At 56.3% G+C, this 19,288-nt stretch overlaps 1 protein-coding gene across 1 annotated transcript; it reads left to right on the forward strand.

Moving 5' to 3' along the window:
- Positions 1-4,016: 4,016 nt before the first annotated feature.
- On the forward strand, positions 4,017-13,473 carry LOC142818423 (maestro heat-like repeat-containing protein family member 7). The gene is made up of 8 exons (XM_075897793.1): positions 4,017-4,115; positions 4,431-4,553; positions 5,107-5,174; positions 5,576-5,681; positions 5,954-6,049; positions 6,216-6,320; positions 6,724-6,859; positions 13,400-13,473. The coding sequence occupies exons 1-8, from the start codon at positions 4,050-4,052 to the stop codon at positions 13,471-13,473; spliced, it is 774 nt and encodes a 257-aa protein (XP_075753908.1). The 5' UTR covers positions 4,017-4,049.
- Positions 13,474-19,288: the final 5,815 nt, after the last annotated feature.

A 19,288-nucleotide genomic window follows, 5' to 3' on the forward strand; every position in this document is an offset into this window, starting at 1 on the left:
TCCCCATCCTGATCTGCTTGGCTTAAGTGCAGGAAAGAAGAAGTAGTGAGCTTTGTGTATTTGACATCAGGGGGAAGCAGGGGAATGGAGGAATAGTGGGAACAAGAGCACTTGGCTTCTTTTCCTGCAGACCGAGAGGGGTGGGGTCTGGCTTGAGCTATATAAATCAGATGCTGCTCCATGCCTCAGTTTCCTCCTTCATACAATGCCGATGACACAGAGAATGTTTGTAAAGTGCCTTGTTGTTAGCCCATGGGGCAGAGGGGGAAACTCAGTCTCAGAAGCAGACTCGGGGGAGGTAAAACCCTACCTAGGCAGCGCTGGTTCCACTACGTCACGCTGCCAGACCGGTCTGAGTGGGTCCCTCTCTTGGCTGCTCCTCCCCCCAGGAGGAGTGGGTTCCTCTCCATCGGCTGCAGGAACCAGCATTTCAAGGTCTTTGCCAATGGGCAGCCGTTCTGCAATTCAGCTCTGCCGCGGCTTCCAGCAGATCGATACACTGGAGATCGATGGTGCCATGGTCGGGTCCTGTGCCCAGTTCTGAGCCCGACCGGTGCCGCTGCCCAGACGGAGATGAGTGGCACACACACGACACCCCCCTACGGCCGCCCTCGCAGACCCAATAAACCTTTCCCTTTCGCAGAACGACTCTGCTCCTGCGTGGTTCTGGGGCTACTTGTGTGTGTGTCCTAGACCCCCTTTCTGCTCACCGCAGATAGAGACTCCTCTGCAGGTAGAGCTGAGTGCGACGCCTGCACTGGGATGGCGTATTGGGATAATGTACTGACAGCTCCTCTGCGCCACCCCTCCTCTTCCTGCCGCTGCAACATCAAATTAACCTTCCTGGTCTGCCCCCGTCCTCCCTCCGGTACCAGGAGACCCCACGCATGATGGGAGGGGCTGCAAACTGGGGAGCAGGCTACTGCAGGGCTGAGGGCAGCAAACCAGCCCCCAGAGCCCTGCAGGGCCTGGCCACGGGGAAGGGGAACTGATGTGAGCAGCATTTAGAGCTGAGGGGGGGGGCTGTGGGGAGGAGGACAACGGAGCCACGAGCAGGACAGGGGGTGAGCCAGCACCAGTGAGTCTCAGGGGGTATGTCTACACTACCCCGCTAGTTCGAACTAGGGGGGTAATGTATGCATACCGAACTTGCTAATGAAGCCCGGGATTTGAATTTCCCGGGCTTCATTAGCATAAAGCCGGCGCCGCCATTTTTAAAAGCCGGCTAGTGCGAACCCCGTGCCGTGGAACGAGGAGTACAGATAGTTCGGAATGGCTACGTAGTTCGAACTATCTAGCCCGTGCCGCGTGTAGCCGCACGGCACGGGGTTCGCACTAGCCGGCTTTTAAAAATGGCGGCGCCGGCTTTATGCTAATGAAGCCCGGGAAATTCAAATCCCGGGCTTCATTAGCAAGTTCGGTATGCATACATTACCCCCCTAGTTCGAACTAGCGGGGTAGCGTAGAAATACATACCCAGGGGGACTAGAGCCTCCAGGCCTGGCCCCCGTTGAGAGAGAAGCTCAGAGATTGGAGCTGGGGCAGCCAGGAGCCCCCCACTGCTTTGTGGGGTGCAGAACAATGACTGCTCCCGAGGGGGGAAAGGAAGGTGCCTGCACTGCAGGGCCTCCCTGGAGAGACAGTATCGGTCCCTGGCAGACAAAGGTGGAACCAGTTCCAGGGCCTGGCCAGGAAAGAGCCCAAGTCCTGGGAGAAATCAGGCTCCATGCTCAGCTGTGAGTCCGAGTCCCATAGACAAAAGCGCCCCAGGGCAGTGGTGGATTCTCCACATGTCAATGGGTCTAGTGCAGGCCAGAGGCCTTGCTGGGATGCGCTAGGGCAAAGCCCAGGGCTGGGGCCGGACGGGAGCCCGTGAGAGGCAGCGGGGCGAGTGGGAGGCTCTAACTCTTGCTCCTGGCCAGGAAGTCCAGTGCTGGGTGACACCAAGGCCACGTCTGCACTGCAGGCATTTTGCTCAAGAACAACTGTTCTTGTACAAAAACTTGTGGCGCGTCTACACTGCACGTGAATTCTTGTGCAAGTAAATTTGCAGTAAAGCATCAGAAAAGAGGGCTTCTTGCACAGGAGTTATTCCTCTCCCCAAGAGGAATAAGCCCCTTTTGTGCAAGAGCTGTTGTGCAAGAAGGCAGCGTGGACGGGCACCAGGGGCTTCTTGAGTAAGACACTTTTATGGCTAAAATGGTCATCAGAGCTTTCTTGCACAAGAAAGCGTTCACAATGCCATGGACACTCTTGTGCAAAAGCACATGGCAGGGTGGAGGTGCTCTTGCACGAGACCTTTTGCGCAAGAACTCCGGTGTGAAACAGTTCTTGTGCAAGAAGCCTGCAGTGTAGGGCAGGGAGCAGCCTATGGGGCTACTGGAGCTGCTGGCTGCAGGATGCCCAGTCAGGGAGTGGGGGGGACCCCTAGGAATGGCTCCAACTTCCCAGAGGGGTGGCCAGAGGCAGGACATTTGCCTGGCAGGGTGAGGTGGGGGGGGGCAGTGACCTCACAGGGGCTTTGGGCAGCCCTCAGCAGATCAGGCAAAGGGCAGGTGGGGAGGTGGTGACCTCACAGAGGAACCCACATCTCAGGCTGAGAAAAGGGGGGGGCGGGCCCAGGGGACTTTGGAGACCCCCGGTTGCTTTAGCTCTGGTGCGTCTCCTGCTCACAGTTGCTTTGTCCTCTGTGAGTTCCACATCCGGACAGCGTTTTGCAGAAGGTAAGAGCCCCCAGGGGTTTGGATCCCGCCCGGGGCCGGCTGGGTTCCAGGCAGGCCCAGCCCTCGGTCAAGGGCCAGAAGGTGATTCCTCACCTGGGCTGTGTCCTTAGCGCCACTGGGGCTTTCTCCTGGTTGGTTTCCCTTTTCCTCCATCCCGCCCACATTTCTGCTCTGTTCTTGCCTCTTCTGTGACCTTCCCCTGCTGCCCCCCCAGCTTGTGACCCAACAGACCAGCTGAAGGAGGGGGGGTGGTTTGCAGGAGCCGTGGGGCGGGGGATGCAGCCCCCATTGTGGGGACTGGGGAGGTGGGGCTGGACCAGGTCTATGCCGGTGTCTTTGGGGAGAACGCTCCACCCCCCCCCCCCCACACCTTAGATTCTCCCCTGATTGGCCGAGCAGGGGCTGTTGATGGGAAGGAGACTCAGGTCCTTGCAGTGCCTGTGCAAGACCGAGCCGATAAGCAAGGGGCCATTTGGGGGCTGGGGGCAGTCGCTCTGGGGAGCTGGAACCCCTGGATTTCGCTTTGCAGGCTGCGCCCCAAGCTCCCCTTTGCTCCCCTCATTTGCAGCATGGCCAAACACATCAGGCTGTGGTTCCGGAAAGCCCTGAAGATGGCCCCAGGGCCGGTGGGAAGCAGCTCCTCCGTCCCCGCGGGCGGGGAAGCTGAATCCCACCAGCTCGGGGCGACTCGCCCACCGGCCAGGCCCCTCCGGACCTGGCTCCAGAGGCGGCTGGGAAGGCGGGACCCAGCCCAGCGGGGCAGCCGGGTAGGGTGGCTCTGGGGCCTCCTCTGTGGAGAGAAACACCTGCCCCAGGAGCCCAGCCCCCATTACCACCAGGGGGCATCGCCCTGCCCGGCCCCCGGGGACCTGCCAGTCTCCGGGAGCCCCCAGCCTCTCCGCACCAGCCCCTGCAGCTCTGGGTCCAGCTCAGTGAGCAGCAGCGCCTGGGCCTCCAGCTGCAGCCGGGCCACCTCCTGCAGCCGCTCAGACCCAGGTGAGGGGCCGTGAACATGCTGGGCCCAGGGGCTCACCCAGTACACGGGGGGGGGGGGGGCAGCCCCAGTGTCTGCCCTGCAGCCAGGGCAATGGATGGGGGCGGGAGCTGCTGCTTGGCTGTCTTGTTCCTGGTGGGGGCTCTGCTGAGGGCGTTGGCAGATGTGAGGGTGGAAGGGGGATGGGTCCCTGCGAGGGGCGTGTGGGGCCCAACCTGCCCTGGGTCCCTGACATGGGGGCGCGTGACCCCTGCTGGCCGCTGGAGTCACCCTGGTCCCTTCCCGCCCGCACAGAGGCCCCCTGCGCCTCGGCGGAGCTCTGCCAGGAGCGGATGGACTCCCGGGTGGAGGAAGGGGCCATCTATGATATTGAAGAGCAGCTCCACACCCGGGACACGGTAGGAACCTTCTCCACACGGGGGGGACCCGAGATTGTCCGGCCCCTTCCCAGCACGTCCCCCCCTCCGGGAGGGGCTTGTCCCTGGGGATCCCCCTGGGGCCCCTTCTCCTGCATGACCTGGGCCCCCCAAGCTGAGGTCTCTTGTCATGCACCAGCTGGGCCCCCACAAGCCTGAGGAAGCAGTTGGGGGGGGGGGAGTGTGGGTGCTTGGACAACCGGCAGCTCCCACCTCCACTCCTGGGAGGCCTGAGCCCTGCAGCTGTCCATGGGGGGCAGGCAGGCCCCAGGCTCACAGACTCTCTCCGGGGTGCAGAGCCCAGCCGCCCTGCAGCGGTTCCTCCTGGCCGTCCCCCCCGCCTGCCTCGCCGCCCTCCAAAGGGGCGAGGACACCCTGGCGCCGCGCTGCTGCAAGGACACCATGATGGCCAGGATCGTGGTGAGCGAGTGGCGGCGGCCGGGAGGAGGGGAGGGGATACGTGGGGTGGACAGGGGTCTGCCTGGGCCATGGCGGTGGGTGGGGGTGCTGGAAATGGGATGGGTGGGGCCAGGAGTGCTGGAGGGGGAGGGGGAGGTGGACATGGGGAGGATGGGTGGGGATGCTGGAGGAGGGAGGGACACAGAAATGGGGCAGGTCTGGGGTGCTGGACAGGGAGGGGGATTCGGAACAGGGAGGGGTCTCCCCGGGCCATGGGGGGGGGAGCTGGAAGGTTAGCAGAGCGGGCTGCTGAGGATGCGCCTGGGGAGCAGGGATGAGGAGGTTCAGAGGCTGGTCACCAGGGCAGTGAGGGGCAGGAGACAGCCTGGGGACAAGGATTGAGCTGGTCCCGGTTTGGGAGGGGGGTGCTGGGAGGGGCCCTGTGCCGGGCAGGGGGGCTACAGGCCAGCGGGAGGCAGTGGGGTTGGATCCTGCTGGGTGGGGGCGCTGGCCGTGTGAGCGTCTCTTGGGGGCCCCAGCCTCACACGCCCCTTTGTCTCCTTGGGTCTCACAGGAGATCATGGAGGACTCCCCCCCCCCACTGGTCTTGGCCGACTGCCTCAACGCCGCCTGCAGCCTCAGGTACTGACCCCCCCCCTCGCCGACTCCCCCCCAGAGCAGATCCCCTGACCAGGGAGTGGGAAAGTCTCTGTCTCCTGGGCTATGTCTAGACTGCAAGCCTCTTTCGAAAGAGAGCACCCAGTGAGTCTGGATGCTCTCTTTCGAAGAAGCCCTAGTTACATTCAAGAACGCCTTCTTTCGAAAGAAGCACTTTCCAAAGAAGGTGTTCTTCCTCGTGAAATGAGGTTTACCGCCGTGGAAAGAAAAGCCGCGTTCTTTCGATTTAATTTCGAAAGAACGCGACTGCAGTCTAGACGCAGGTGATGTTTTTTCGGAAAAAGGCTACTTTTCCCGAAAAAACCCCTGAGTCTGGACACAGCCCTGCTGCTGAATTAACAGTCTCTGCCCCTCTCTCCTGCCAGCACCTTGCAGCCTCCCCTACAGGCCCAGCTCCTGAGCCCCCTGCTGAGGGCGGCCGTGGGACAGACTGTGTCTGGGGACTGGCAGCAGGAGCCCATCCACACACAGGTACGTCCCTCCGGGCCCTGCTCCCGGGCTGGGCTGGAGCTCCAGAGAGGAGTGGGGGTGGGGGCAGAGGGAGAGAAGAAGCTGCAGGTTTGGATCCTTCCCTCCAGGTTTCCCGTTGCTCTCCCTGGGGGCCCGTCCCTTCCATGCCCAGCCTGGGCTCCTCCCTGCTCTGCGAGGCGGCTCAGACCCTGCTCAAGGCTGCACCCCGGGGCCAGCGGGTGGCCTGGATTCTCCAACCCCCCTCTGACCCAGGGCTCCCCCTTGTCTTGCAGCAGTTCATCCGGGCCCTTCCCTTCGACCTCCAGGCCCTACTGGCAAGCCTCCTCGCCGAGTCCCCAGACACCGCCAGGCTGCAGCTGATCATGGAGGTGAGCCCCGTGGGGGGGATGGGGCCATTGTCCCTGCTTCCTCGGGGGGCCGAGAGAGGAGCTGTGTCAGTGGCTGGGGGGGGGGGGCACAGTCTGAGAGGAGCCCCAGGCTCTGCCCAGAACCGGCGCCTCCCTACGGGTCCTGACCTGCCTCTTTCCCCCCCAGCACCTGAGCCCGTGGCTGGAGTCCCGCCTGCCCCAGGAGCGAGCCAGGGCCCTTGGCAGCACCACGGCCCTGCTGGGAGTCGCCACCACCCTCCCGGGGTTTGAGGTAAGTGACCTCGGAGCCGGGGGGTCTGGGGCTGCAGGGCGCGGGGCTGGGAGCGTCCCCGGGAGGCAGAGCTGGGAATGGGCCGGGAATGGGCCGCGTTCTCCTTTCCCCGGGGAGGGACGACCCTGGGCCTTTCCGGGGGGCACCTGGGCCCCAGACTGGGGAGTGGCCGTCAGTGGATTCCCTTGTTCCACCCCTGGAGTGACCCTTCAGTCGGGGCCATTGCTCAGGGTTGTCTCCTCGCAAGGCCGGCCCCGCCCCGCCCCGCCCCGCCCCGCCCCACCCCGCCCCGCCCCGGGAGGTGTCTCTCTCCGTCCCCGAGCTCAGAACCGCCTCGGCGGCCGTTAGCATGGGACGTGCAGCCCCAGGATGCTGAGGGACCCCCCCTCTTCTCTCCCCTCAGAACTCCGCCGACTGGCCGAGGATGGGTCACCACGTGGCCCAGCTGGGCCTTTTTATTTCGGACCCATCCGAAGACGTCAGCCGGCTGGCCCGGAAGGGGGTGCACAGCCTGTACCGACTCCTCCTGCACCACAGGGGTAAGGAACCCAGCCGGGACCTGGGCCCCAGGGACACCCTGAGGGTGCCGGCGGCGGGGGGAGGGGACCCAGCCCTTTTCCCCAGACTGGCCCAAGGGGGGATGCGTCCCTCTGTGTTCCCCTTCTGCCCCCTGTGCCCCTCCATTTGCCCAGGGATGCCTGCAGGGACCCGTGGGAGGGGAAGGGCTCAGACCTGCCAGCAGAATCACCCTGGTTTGTCTCTTGCAGGCCTCAACATCCACCAGTCAGAGGACCTGTGGTGCAGGCACTACTATAAGGAGAGATGGGTCCTGGCGCATAGCAACACCGTCAGGGTGGGAGAGGTAAGGACGCGCTGCCAGGGCAGGGCAGGGCTCGGGGGTGGGGCTGGCTGGGGCCCTCGTGCGGGTAGGACGCGGGGTGGGAGCGGGGAGTCGCTGATCGAATGGTCGATGCATTTTCCCTCGACTATTCGAGCCGTGGACAGGGCGGCGCTGCCCCTTTGTGACGCTGTCCCGGCGTTTCAAAGGGGCGGCGCTTCCTAGGGGCAGCACCGCACCTTGCCCCGGATCTCCCATAGAAGGGGAAGCAGGGCGGGGGGGGGCAACACTTTTTGATAGAGGTCGCTCCAAGATGTTGGCCAGTGGCCTAGGGCTGCTCTGTTGTGCGGAGGGGGGTGAGGTCTGGGAGGGTCTTGGGGGCAGGAGGAAGGTGTGACCTGGGGCAGGGGCTAGGGTGCAGGGTGAGAAGAGCGTCTGGGTGCAGGGTCTGGAAGGGAGTTTGCAGAAGGAGGAAGCTGTTTTAGCCCCAGGAGTTGGGGCCGGGCTCTGGGCCGTCAGCTGAAACCTCCCGTGCTCTTGATTTCAGGTCTTTGGGCAGCTCTTCACGCCAGAGCAGGAGAACTGCTTTTTAGACAAGGCTCTGCTCGCTGCCCGCTCCCCCCTGAGGTGCCCCAGCCAGGCCGGGCTGGTCCTGGCCCACGCCCTGCATGGGCAGGCCCATCAGCTCCTGGGATACATGGTGAGCAGCCGGAGCAGATGCAGGAGAGTGGGGCAGGGCCAGGGTCTCCTTCCCATCCCCTCAGGGAGTCCCCCGCCCCTTTCCTCATGCTGCCCCCACCCCACGTCCCTGCTGGGTGGGTCAGAAGCTCACCCTGCGGGCCTGACGGGGGGTGACCAGAGAGCAGAACAAGTCTCAGCGCAGGGGGGAGGAGGGTGGAAATGCTGGGGGGGCCCAGTACCCCTGAGTCCCCAGGGATGAATGTGACGGATTCTGCTTCCCTTGCAGCAGGAAGACAGCCAGTGAGAGCACAAGGAGCTGAGGAGCCAGCAGCTGCATCCCCCTCCCCCCAACCCTCCCAATTGTATAGAATGTATTTAAATTCTGATTAAATAACGTTTCAAAAAACATTTGGATCAGGCTTTGTCAATAATTTGGCAAATAATGACCAATAATGGTGTATACATGTTATCAGTGCTTTTTTTGTTAAAAAAAGGTGCAGGTACTCCAGGGCTGTGTCTACATTGGCACCCTTTTCCGGAAAAGGGATGCTAATGAGACAAGTCGGAATTGCAAATGCCGTGGGGGATTTAAATATCCCCTGCGGCATTTGCACGAACATGGATGCCGCTCTTTTCCGGCTCGGGGCTTTGCCGTAGAATAAGGAATCAGGAATAAGGGATCTTCCGGAAAAGACTTTATTTTCCGAAAGATCCCATCTACACTGGCGCTTTTCTCCAGCAAAGCCCCAAGCCGGAAAAAAGTGGCAGCCATGTTCATGCAAATGCTGCGGGGGATATTTAAATCTTCCGTGGCATTTGCAATTCCGACTGGTCTCATTAGCATCCCTTTTCCGGAAAAGGGTGCCAATGTAGACACAGCCCTGGAGTACCTGCACCTTTTTTTAACAAAAAAAGCACTGATAACATGTATACACCATTTTGTAAAAGTCCAAACAACAACAGGGACTCTATCTTGGCCGCCCTTCTCCCTCCTCCTCTCAGGTCATTTTCCCCTCTCTTTTGATGTTTTTGTGGGAAAACCAGGCAGACACGTGACCTAGGATTGCCCAGCGCCAGCTTGCCTATCTGAGTGGCTGAGTCCAGAGCTGCTTAGGGGGCAGGGGCGGATATAGGGCAGAGCAAACGGAGCGGCCGCCCCGGGCCCCGCGCTTCAAAAAGCCCTGCACATGCGCCGTGGCGCCACCGTGCATGCGCATGGCGTCACTGCGCGTGCGCCGTGGCAAAGGGGGGGTCCCGCGGAATTATGCTGCCCCGGGCCCCGCAAAACGGTCATCTGCCCCTGGTAAGGTGTACACCAGCACCACACAGATAGGTTTCGGTTGTAGGAGGGTGAACTTACCTGCATGCAAGGGGTATACTACCAGCTGCCACCCCTCATCAACAACACACCTACAATGGTGCAGGGAGTGGAGTGGTCTGACCATCGCCAGAGCAGAGCTGAGACAGCCTGATTGCTCTCACCTGAATTACAACTGGGACAGAATCTGGAGCTGTTTCACTGCCGTGAGGGTCCTCAAGCTGCAGGATATGGTAGTGGTTTGATAATTCTCCATTTCCTTACCTAGGTCCCTCCTGGGGAAGGGAACTCACCCAAGTTGCACCACCTTTATGTCACTTACTTTAGTTGCAGGGTTCCTAGTTATAGTTATGTTCTTTACTTTGTTTGAACTGTTGAATAAAAACCCTGTTTGTTAGTACCCAGATTTCAGTCAGTTTATTTTTTCTAAGAGGCTGAGACAAATCCTGATGACAGAAGCGGTCAGAGAGATGTTCCTTTAGGCTGGTTCCTTTTTAGGATAGGCATACCAGTCAACATTGAAGGCAAATCAAGATGGAGGGCCTTGAAAATTTGGTCACTAGAAACATCAACCTGACATGAATGCTCATGGTTTAAAACCATATACACTACGAGAAGTACAACAACAAAATTCCTACCAATTCCTTTACTGTGGGTGAGGTGCCTGCTGAAGAAATATTTAGTAAAAAAAGTGGAGACATTTTTCTTAAAATATTCCTCCTTCTTTGAGAGAGCTTCTCTACAACTTTTTATTTGGACTGGAAACTAAGGTTACAACTACATTACAAGCTCAGGATATGACTCCTCTGCTCATGCACTTGGACTCACACTAGCTCTCATTCAGCTAGCACAAGTATAAATAGCAGTGTACTTTGAGACTAGTACAAACCCTAGCAGATATTTAAACAGCACAGCTAAGCCATGTCTCTGCTGCTCCTGCTACCAGTGCTACTGCAGCTATGATGTTATTTACACTCACCTTAGATCCGTAGTCACCAATCCATCAATCGCAATTGACTGGTCGATCGTAAGGTATTCAGGGCCCCCTCAATACTCCTCCACCCCCAAGAAGCTCCACTACCTACCTCCAGCAATAATGGAGGTAGTTCTGGCTTCCTGTGGGATGGACGGAAGTCTGGCAGCTGCGTGCCACTTCCAGGGTTTCCAGAAGTGAGCTGCCTGCTCCCCTCCTCCAGGTCTGTGGCGCGCCAGGTCTGTGGTGCATGGGGGGAGGAGGTAGGAGTCCCGGGGAAAGATGTGAGCTGGGGCTTCCCTCCTCTGGGGGGTGGAGAGAGGAGTTAGGAGTCCCCAGAGGAGGCTTCCCTCCTCTGGGGAGAATGGGGGAGGAGTCCCGGGGGGGGCGCATGATGGGGCTTCCTTACTCCGCGGGAGGGCAGGGGTTGGCCCCAAGGGGGCTCGTGCACGTACTTCCCTGCTCCATGGGCCGGGCGAGTCGGACCCGGAGGAGGCGTGCAACAGGGCTTCCCTCCTCCGAGGGGGGGGGGGAGAATCCTGGGAGGAGGCTGGTGCAGGGAACTCTCTGCCCCCACTGGCACCCTGCCCCCTGCCACAGAACCCTGTCCCCTGCCCTCCTGGCACCATGTTCCCTCTCCCATGCCCCCAGTCACAGAACTCTGACTCCACTGACACCCTGCCCCAGCACCCACTAGCACCCTTCCCCAATACCATGTCCCCTGCTCCCACCAGCACAGTTGGGGCCACATTAGTGAGGCTTGGGGAGTGGGGTGTGGGGGGAGAGTCGGAGAAGGGTTTTTTTTTTGCATCTCACTTGTGTGGCCCCAACTGACTTTTCTGTGGGTCAGTGACCCCTGGTTCAAAACAGGTTCCCTGCCCTTCTCATAAATAAAGACAATGCAGAAACTTTTTGGGTGCGTCTCGACTGGCAAGATTTTGTGCAAAAGCATCTGCTTTTGAGCAAAAATTTGCCCCCTGTCTACACTGGCCATGAGAATTTGTGCAAGAACTCTGACTTTGTACTGTACAAAATCAGTGCTTCTTGCGCAAATACTTTGATGCTTCCACTCAGGCATAAGCCCTCTTGTGCAAGAATACTTGAACAAGAGGGCCAGTGTAGACAGGCAAGTTAATTTCTTGCGCAAGAAAGCTCGATTGCTAAAATGGCCATCAGAGCTTTCTTGCACAAGAGAGCATCTACACTGGCCCGGATGCTTTTGCACAAAAGATGTCTGCGCAAAAGCATCTGTGCCAATGTAGACATTCTCTTGCACAAATACTTTTAACGGAAAAACTTTTCAGTTAAAAGTATTTGCATGAAATCATGCCAGTCTAGATGCAGCCTTTGTGTTTGACAGAGTATTTTATTTAAAAATGAAGCCTGGCCAACATACCCGCAGTTAGGGCGAAGCCCCCATCTGGCCACAGCACCAGAACACTCCTGCACTCCCCTTTCCCCCAGACCCTACATCTGAGCCTATCATACACTGGAGCCCCTCACATACCTCAACCCAAATTCCTGAACCCTCACATCCACAAGCCCGTATGACTGACTGGGCTGGTCTGGGCACAGCTGAGGGCGTCCGCTCAGGGCGAATTGCTCAACTTCGGGGCTCCTTACAGTCCCCAGACTAGTGACCTCTCCAAACAGGCCACAAACCAGTCCCACAGAGCGCTTCAGCTGCCTGCTGGAAGCCTCACGAGCAAAACCCCTCCGACACCCCAGCAATATCCGTGCCCTAGATGGCCCCGGGCCTCATACACAGGTGGGGGGGGGGGGTGTCTTAGAACCCAATCCCACCTACCCCGAACGAGTTCTGTCCGGTTCCAAGAAACCAGCCACTGATCCCTGGTCAATTTACCCTCTGGATCCTACCCACAAATCACGCTGAGCTAACCCTTTAGCATCTAACATCTAAAGGTTTATTGTTACAATAAAGAAAATCATGAGAGTAAGGTTGTTAAAGGATAGTACATTACATGCATCGAATCTTCCAGTTCTCGATGCAGGCTCTAGCAGAGATGTTATAGCTGCTAGCTTAAAAGTCCTTGTTGCGCATCCTAGGATCAGGATGGGTCCACAGTTCTTCCTGGCTCTTCGATCCTTGCACTGCTGCCTTTGGGATGAAGTGCTGAGCTGAGTACCAAGATGGAGTCGACCACATGGACGCTTTATACATCCTCCCTGGTCTCTTCTTGGCTGCAGCAGGTCACCTCCCAGTGGCCTATCCCTGTGTTCCCTGTTGGCAGCCCCTAGGTGTTAGCCCTCATTCTTTAGGTGTGCCCTTGCCATTGTCCCACAGGGCCTCGCTAATTAGCATGTCCATAGGCTGGGCTCTGCACAATGCTCAACCACATGCAGAGAAATATTCAGTATCCATTACAGATTCCTAACTACACACACAGGCATTATACAATCACATGACTAGCATACATAGGATTAGCAGACAGTAAACTTCTATTCAACACCCCACGTGGTCCCCTTTTATACCATTTCTGGGGCCAACACCCCCACCTATGGGTGCAGCAGTAATCTGGCTGCTTCCCTCAAATTCAGTAACGTGACAACCTGTGGCTTGCTTAGTACCCCCACCCTATATCTAACCCCAACACTGCCCGGACTGGAGCTCCCTCCCCAAGCCAGCATCCCTTTCTCCACCTCCTCCTGCATCCAGATTTCCTCCCAGAGCTTGCACCTCTCACCTCTTCCCACACCCAAATCCCTCATTCCCATCCCAAAGCCCACACATCCTGTCTCAACCCAGGCTAGACTGCAGGGCTGTGTCTAGACTGTCTACACTGGCCGCTTGAATTTCTGCAAGACCACTGACTTCCTACTGTCTGAAATCAGTGCTTCTTGCGGAAATACTGTTCTGCTCCCGTTCGGGCAAAAGTCCTTTTGCGCAAAGCTTTTGTGCAAAAGGGCCTGTGTAGACAGCTCAGATTTGTTTTGCACAAAAAAGCCCTCATCGCGAAAATGGTGATTGGGGATTTTTTGTGGAAAAGCGCGTCTAGATTGGCACAGATGCTTTTCCGCAAAAAGTGCTTTTGCGGAAAAGCGTCCATGCCAATCTAGATGCTCTGTTCCAAAAATGCTTTTAACAGAAAACTTTTCAGTTAAAAGCATTTCTGGAAAATCATGCCAGTGTAGATGTAGCCTTCCTGTTTAAGGATATAAATTGGTAACAAATAATTAATACGGATAAGCTACCTCTTAAAACAAAGATTCCTATATTTTTATTCTCACCTAAATTTTATTCTCTCTAGTCTGGCACCCTCGGGACCTGATTGGTGCCAAATCAGAAAATGTGCAGGACCATGGAGGGGTCAGTATTGTCTAGTAGAATTATCAACACTTCCACTAGAATAAGGGATCTTTCGGAAAAGGCTTTATTTTCTGAAAGATCCCCGTCTAGACTAGCGCTTTTTGCCGGCAAAGCCCCGAGCCGGAAAAAAGCGGCAGCCATGTTTATGCAAATGAAGCGGGGAAGACTTAAATCCCCGCTTCATTTGCAATTGCGCTGTGTCTAATTTGCATCCCTTTTATGGAAAAGGGGTACAATCTAGACACAGCCTCCATGAATGAGGCTCAGGTTCAGAGATGACTCAATCACTGCAGAGGGGCTGCTCTCTTCTTGCAGGGATCCTCTTCAAGCAGGAATCAGTCTGCTTCGGTCCCAGAATTTCCCCTCACCGTGAAGGGGTGCAGAGCTCAAAGTGCAGGCCACATAACTGCACCAAAATTCAAATTATAACCTCCTAGCCCAGCATTCAGACCCACACAGCAGGCCTGAACTAGCAGAAAGAGCCGAGCTGACCATGCGGTGACTCTTCTCACCCAGGGAGCGGGAGAGCCAACTCAGCCTGGCTGGGGAAGCTTCACAGAAAACTCCACAAACTGGGAATCAACAGTGGAGACATAAAACCCAGCTGAGGGATCCTGCCTTCAGGTCCCTAGAGGCCAGTTCTCAGAGGGAACCCTGCATGCAGGTCTGGGGCTTACTAGCTCCCACACAGCCAGCCTTCCCCTTGCCTTGCTGGCTCCAGACTCCTTCAACAATGGTCTCTCCTTCACCCTGGGAGGGGCATCTCTCTCCCTATGGGTTGCCGGGCAGACTCTGGCCCTGGTAGGGAGGGGGAGCCAAGGCAAACTCAGAGTGCCTGTCCCTGAGCTGCCAGCAGACAAAGCCCCCGGAATCTAAGTAATCTCCTTGAGGGTGTGAAAGTAGAAAGAATTATACTATAAGAGAAAGATGAATTATGCTGTAATAATTGAATAAATTGAAGGAATACTGTTTGTCTCTGAACAGGAAGAAGAAAAGTATGTTAATGTTGTTTGTAGGAATGCAGATTACAAAGTGCTAGCCAGAGTTAATAGGAAAAGGAACATTAGGTGTTAGGGAGACAACAATTGAGATTGCTGTGTGCTTGATGTGGAAATGAAGAATACTTGAGTAGCCTCACACTAATTATGTGAAGTTTTGCCCCCCTTTTAATCCTGTTAATTTTGGCTTTCTTTTGACTGTATAAATCAAGGGGTTTGAACCTTGTATGGCACTCACATTTTCTCCATGCATTTTAGCAGAGCTTTGCTGAATAAACAGAGCAGTCTGACAAATCTGTGAGTCCTGTCTGACTTTGACAAGGGTTACACCCCCTTTAGGGGTAAAGGAGGTGAAAACTACCTAATCTAGTGTTTCTCAACTTTTTTTTATAAAGTAATCCTTAAAAAAATTATAAGTACCCCCAGTACCTAGAGTTTTCAGATACACACAAACATTTTCTATCATTGCAACACATTTGTTTAAACAACTTAATTGTAGCCAGGCAGGCGATGCAATTTTTCGGTGTAAAAAGTACAAAAATAATAAAGTGCTGTAAAACTTAACACAAAAATTCCATTTTCTCCAAATTTCAGTTGTGTTGACATATCCCCCAGACTTTTCTCGAGTACCTCCAAGAGTACTTGTACTACTGCTAGTGAAACACTGACCTAACTGACTTACACTAATGTTAACAGGTACTTTACAACAAATACTGAAATAATTATAAGTCTATTTATACTAGATAAAAGAGAGAAAGGGTGCTGGGGCACACTTGCAAATTGCAAGCCATGTGTTCCACAGGTGTTCCACAGGTGGAAGTGTTCTCACAGGTGGTGAGAAGGAACTGAGGGGGAAGAGGGCCAGCAAAGGTATATATGCAAGGTATTGGTACCACTCCAGAGGTCTCCCCAGCTGGCACAACAGGGTGAAAATCTTCTGTAACTCGTGCACGTGGTGTGCACACACCTAAATGTAATGGACATAAGCAAGCACTTGAAGAAGAATCCTGCTTTCTCCTGCTAAAGTTTGCAAAGATTTGGGCCATTGGTTGTATATACCAAAAATTGGTTCAGAAGAGTTTGAATTTCTTCATAAAAATTTTGCAGTACAATATGGTGCCTTTTTGCTTCTGATCTGGTATCATTTTGTGGACATTTCAAAATTCTCCAATTCTGAAAAAGAAATGGATCTGGAATTGACATAGGTAGAAGAACGCTGATGGCATTGGTTTACTGGCAAATAGGATTTAAATACTCTATACTTTTAGGCTGCATCTAGACTGGCATGATTTTGTGGAAATACTTTTAACGGAGTGCCATCATGCTCCCCTTATGTGTATGGGGGGGTTTGGAGAGGGAGCCCAGGGACCATGCGCCTGGGCCTTGCCCACCATGGAGCAGCAGCTGGGTGTCATGCAGGGGTCCTGGCCCATCCCCACACACCGACCTCACCTTGCACCTCACCCACTGTGTCCCAAGGGAGAACTGACCACTGGTCTTGTTTCACCACAGCCGCAGCACCTAGGACTGCAGGGCACACTATGAACCAGGAGGAGTACCAGCGGTGGCACCTGTGGCTACTGGGGCAGCAGCTCTGCAACCAGGAGCACTGGGTCCATGAGGACCTGCGGCTGCAGCAGTGGAGCTTACAGGCACTGTAGGAGCAGGGCCGTGCCCTCAGAGGTCACCTCCAGACCTTGGTGGACAGGTTCCTGCCTCTTCCTGCTCCAGCCCCTGCGGCAGCCCCAGCTCTCACTCCTCCTCCTACCCCTGCTCACCCCCCCGCTTCCTTGGCCCCCCCCGTCACTCCTGCCCCACCCTCCACACCCACTCCTCCCCCAACACCCCGCACCTGCAGTGCTGCAAGACGGGAGAACCAGCAGGATCCCCAACCCTGAGCTTTCCCTTCCCTTCCTTCCCTTCCTCCACCTTCCAGCTCCCTCCTCCCAGTTTTCCCTCTCCCCTCTCCCACCGTCATTCCTCCTCCCCCCACCCCAGTTATGTAAAATAAAAGAGATTTTTTTTGTCCAAACAGGTGACATTAGGAAGGGCGGTTTAGGGAGGGGAAAGGGGAAGAAGGGGGGGTGAAAGAAGGCCCCAGTGGGGCATGCAGGGAAAGTTCAGTCCTCCTCTACCTGGAAGCTCTCCTGCAGGGCTTCCCGGATCTGGACGGCCCCGCTGGGCCTCCTGGATGGCAGCTGTGTGGGGCTGCACGTACTGGCCAGCCATGCGGTCAGCCTCAGCCATCCAGGCTGGCAGAAAAGCCTCCACCTTCCGCTCACATAAATTGTGCAGCACACAACATACTGACACCATGGGAGGGATATTGTGCTCAGCGAGGTAGAGGCGGGTAAGAAGGCACTGGAATCGGGCTTTCAGGTGTCCAAAGGCCTCCTTCACCATGATGTGGGCCCTGGTGAGCCTGGCATTGAAGGCCTGCAGGGAGGGGTTGAGGTACCCCATGTAGGGTTTCATTAGCCAAGGATGTAGGGAGTAGGCTGCATCCCCCACCAGGAAGACGGGCATGTTCAAATCCCCAACCCTGATGTGGCAGATGGGGAAGAAGGTCCTGGTGTGCAGCCTCTGGCACACGGAGGAGTTCTGGAACACCTTGGCGTAATGTGCCTTGCCAGACCAGCCCACATTAATGTCCGTGAACTGGCCCCAGTGGTCAGACACAGCCTGCAGGAACATGGAGAAGTACCCGTTGCGGTTGATATACTGGGAAGCCTGGTGTTCCGGAGCACAGATGGGGATGTGAGCCCCGTCGATGGCTCCCCCAGCAGCTGGGGAAGCCGAAGGCGCCAAACCCCTGGATGACCGCGTCCGGGTCAGCGAGGTGGACCACCCTGCAGAGCAGCACCCTGTTGATGGCCTTGACCACCTACAGAGAGACACACCAAACCGCAAATCACTGGGGTGCCCGGGTGGCTGGGAGTGTTCATTCCCTGGCACTGCCCCGCGCCCCACTCCCAGAAGCAACCCCCATGGGTGGCGTGTAGTACGGCTGGGACAGACCAAACTCTCCCATGCGGGGCACTTTCACTGCCTCCCCCCCTGTTTTCTCTGGGGCGGCCCATCCCTTCCTTGCAGCCCCTTTTCCCCTCCTAGCCCAGCGGCCAGTGCGTGCCATACCTGCATGAGCACAGCTCCAACGGTGGATTTCCCCAGGCTGAACTGGTTCCCAACAGATCGGTAGCTGTCTGGCATGGAGAGCTTCCACAGGGCCATGGCCACACTGTTCTGGAGGAGAATAGTGGACCTCATGCGAGTGTCCCGTCACCGCAGAGCAGGGGTGAGCCACTCGCAGAGTTCCAGGAAGGTGTCCTTCTTCATCCTGAAGTTCTGGGTCCATTGTTGGTCTCCCCAGCACTCCAGGATGATGTGGTCCTACCAGTCGCTGCTGGTGTCCAGATGCCAGATACGGCGGGGCACACTGGCATCCGGGTGCTACTGCAGCTCCTTCATGGCCCCCAAGGAGGCCAGTGGGAGAGGCAGGGGGCTGACGTGCACCAGATGGTGCCAGGCAGCCTACAGCCATTGCTGGCAGGCTTGCAGCAGCAAGTCCAAAAACTGGACCAGAATGCCCAGGGCGAGCTCTGGCTCCATGGGGCCAACTACGGTGGCATCCCCAATGAGAACCACTGACAGAAGCAGGCAGCGAGGAAAACGCTTTGCTGTCCCTTGGCGAGGTTGGCAAGCAAGCGAAAAAGCTGAGAACCAGCTGTCCAGGGGAGTCCTTTTAAGCACGAGCCTCAGATAGCCTCAGACAGCAGCCACACAAAGCAACTACTGACCTGATGCCCTGATGCCTTGCTGGAACTGGTTTCAGCTGCCCTTAAATGTGACCCAGCATCCAATCAGTGTGGACGCACTATTTCAAATTAGCAAAATGCTAATTCAAATTAGTGTTTGGGTCTAGATGTGTTATTTCAAATTAGCTTATTTAAAATTAACTAATTCGAAATAAGTTAGTTCGAATTAGCGCTGTAGTGTAGACATACCCTAAGGGTGTGTCTACACAGCAAAGTTCTTTTGAAGTAACAGCCATTATTTCAAAATAATTTTGCTAGCATCTACACAGCCAAACTGTTATTTCGAAATAATTTATTTTGAAATCTGTAAACTTCATTCTATGAGGAATAGCGCCTATTCCAAAATACCTATTTCAGAATAGGTGCTGTGTAGACAGGGAATAGAGGCTATTTCTAATTAGGGGGCTTCCAGCCCTTCCCAGGGTGCCCTGCTGGCCACTCTGGGCACACACCACCTACAGAGAGACACACCAAACCGCGAATCACTGGGGTGCCCGGGTGGCTGGGAGTGTTCATTCCCTGGCACTGCCCCGCGCCCCACTCCCAGAAGCAACCCCCATGGGTGGCGTGTAGTACGGCTGAAAACTCTTCTCCTTCCCCCTCTGCCCAGAGCCCTTAAAAGTCTGCCCAGAGCCTTTGTGGCTAGAACAGCCCTGCCAGTTCTGAGCCACTCTGCTGCTGCCCCTGACTCAGTGGCCCCGAAATGAGCCAGGCATCTGGTACCAGCCAGTTGTCCACAGCTCCCCAGGAGCAGCCCTCCAGCTCCCAAGAGCCTGCCAGGGGCTGGAAGAGATGGGCACCTTCCTAGTCTAGTGTGGAGGTCATGGACCTTATTGAGATTTGGGGGATGCCACCAACCTCCAGGATCTCCATACTAGACACAGGAACATGGCTGTCTATAGCCATATGGCTGCCATCCTGGTCGACAGAGGCCACATCCGCACCCAGGAACAGGTGCAGATTAAAGTTAATGAGCTGCGGCAGGCCCATGCAAGGGCCAGAGAGGGCAGTTCCTGA

This window comes from Pelodiscus sinensis, chromosome 15, assembly GCF_049634645.1.
Source record: "Pelodiscus sinensis isolate JC-2024 chromosome 15, ASM4963464v1, whole genome shotgun sequence".
NCBI lineage: Eukaryota > Metazoa > Chordata > Testudines > Trionychidae > Pelodiscus > Pelodiscus sinensis.

Coding starts and splice junctions, on each gene's coding strand:
- LOC142818423 (XM_075897793.1), top strand. CDS start 4,050: ATGGACTCCCGGGTGGAGGAAGGGGCCATCTATGATATTGAAGAGCAG. Junction 4,554..5,106: donor CCATGATGGCCAGGATCGTG/GTGAGCGAGTGG, acceptor TGGGTCTCACAG/GAGATCATGGAGGACTCCCC. Junction 5,682..5,953: donor AGGAGCCCATCCACACACAG/GTACGTCCCTCC, acceptor CTTGTCTTGCAG/CAGTTCATCCGGGCCCTTCC.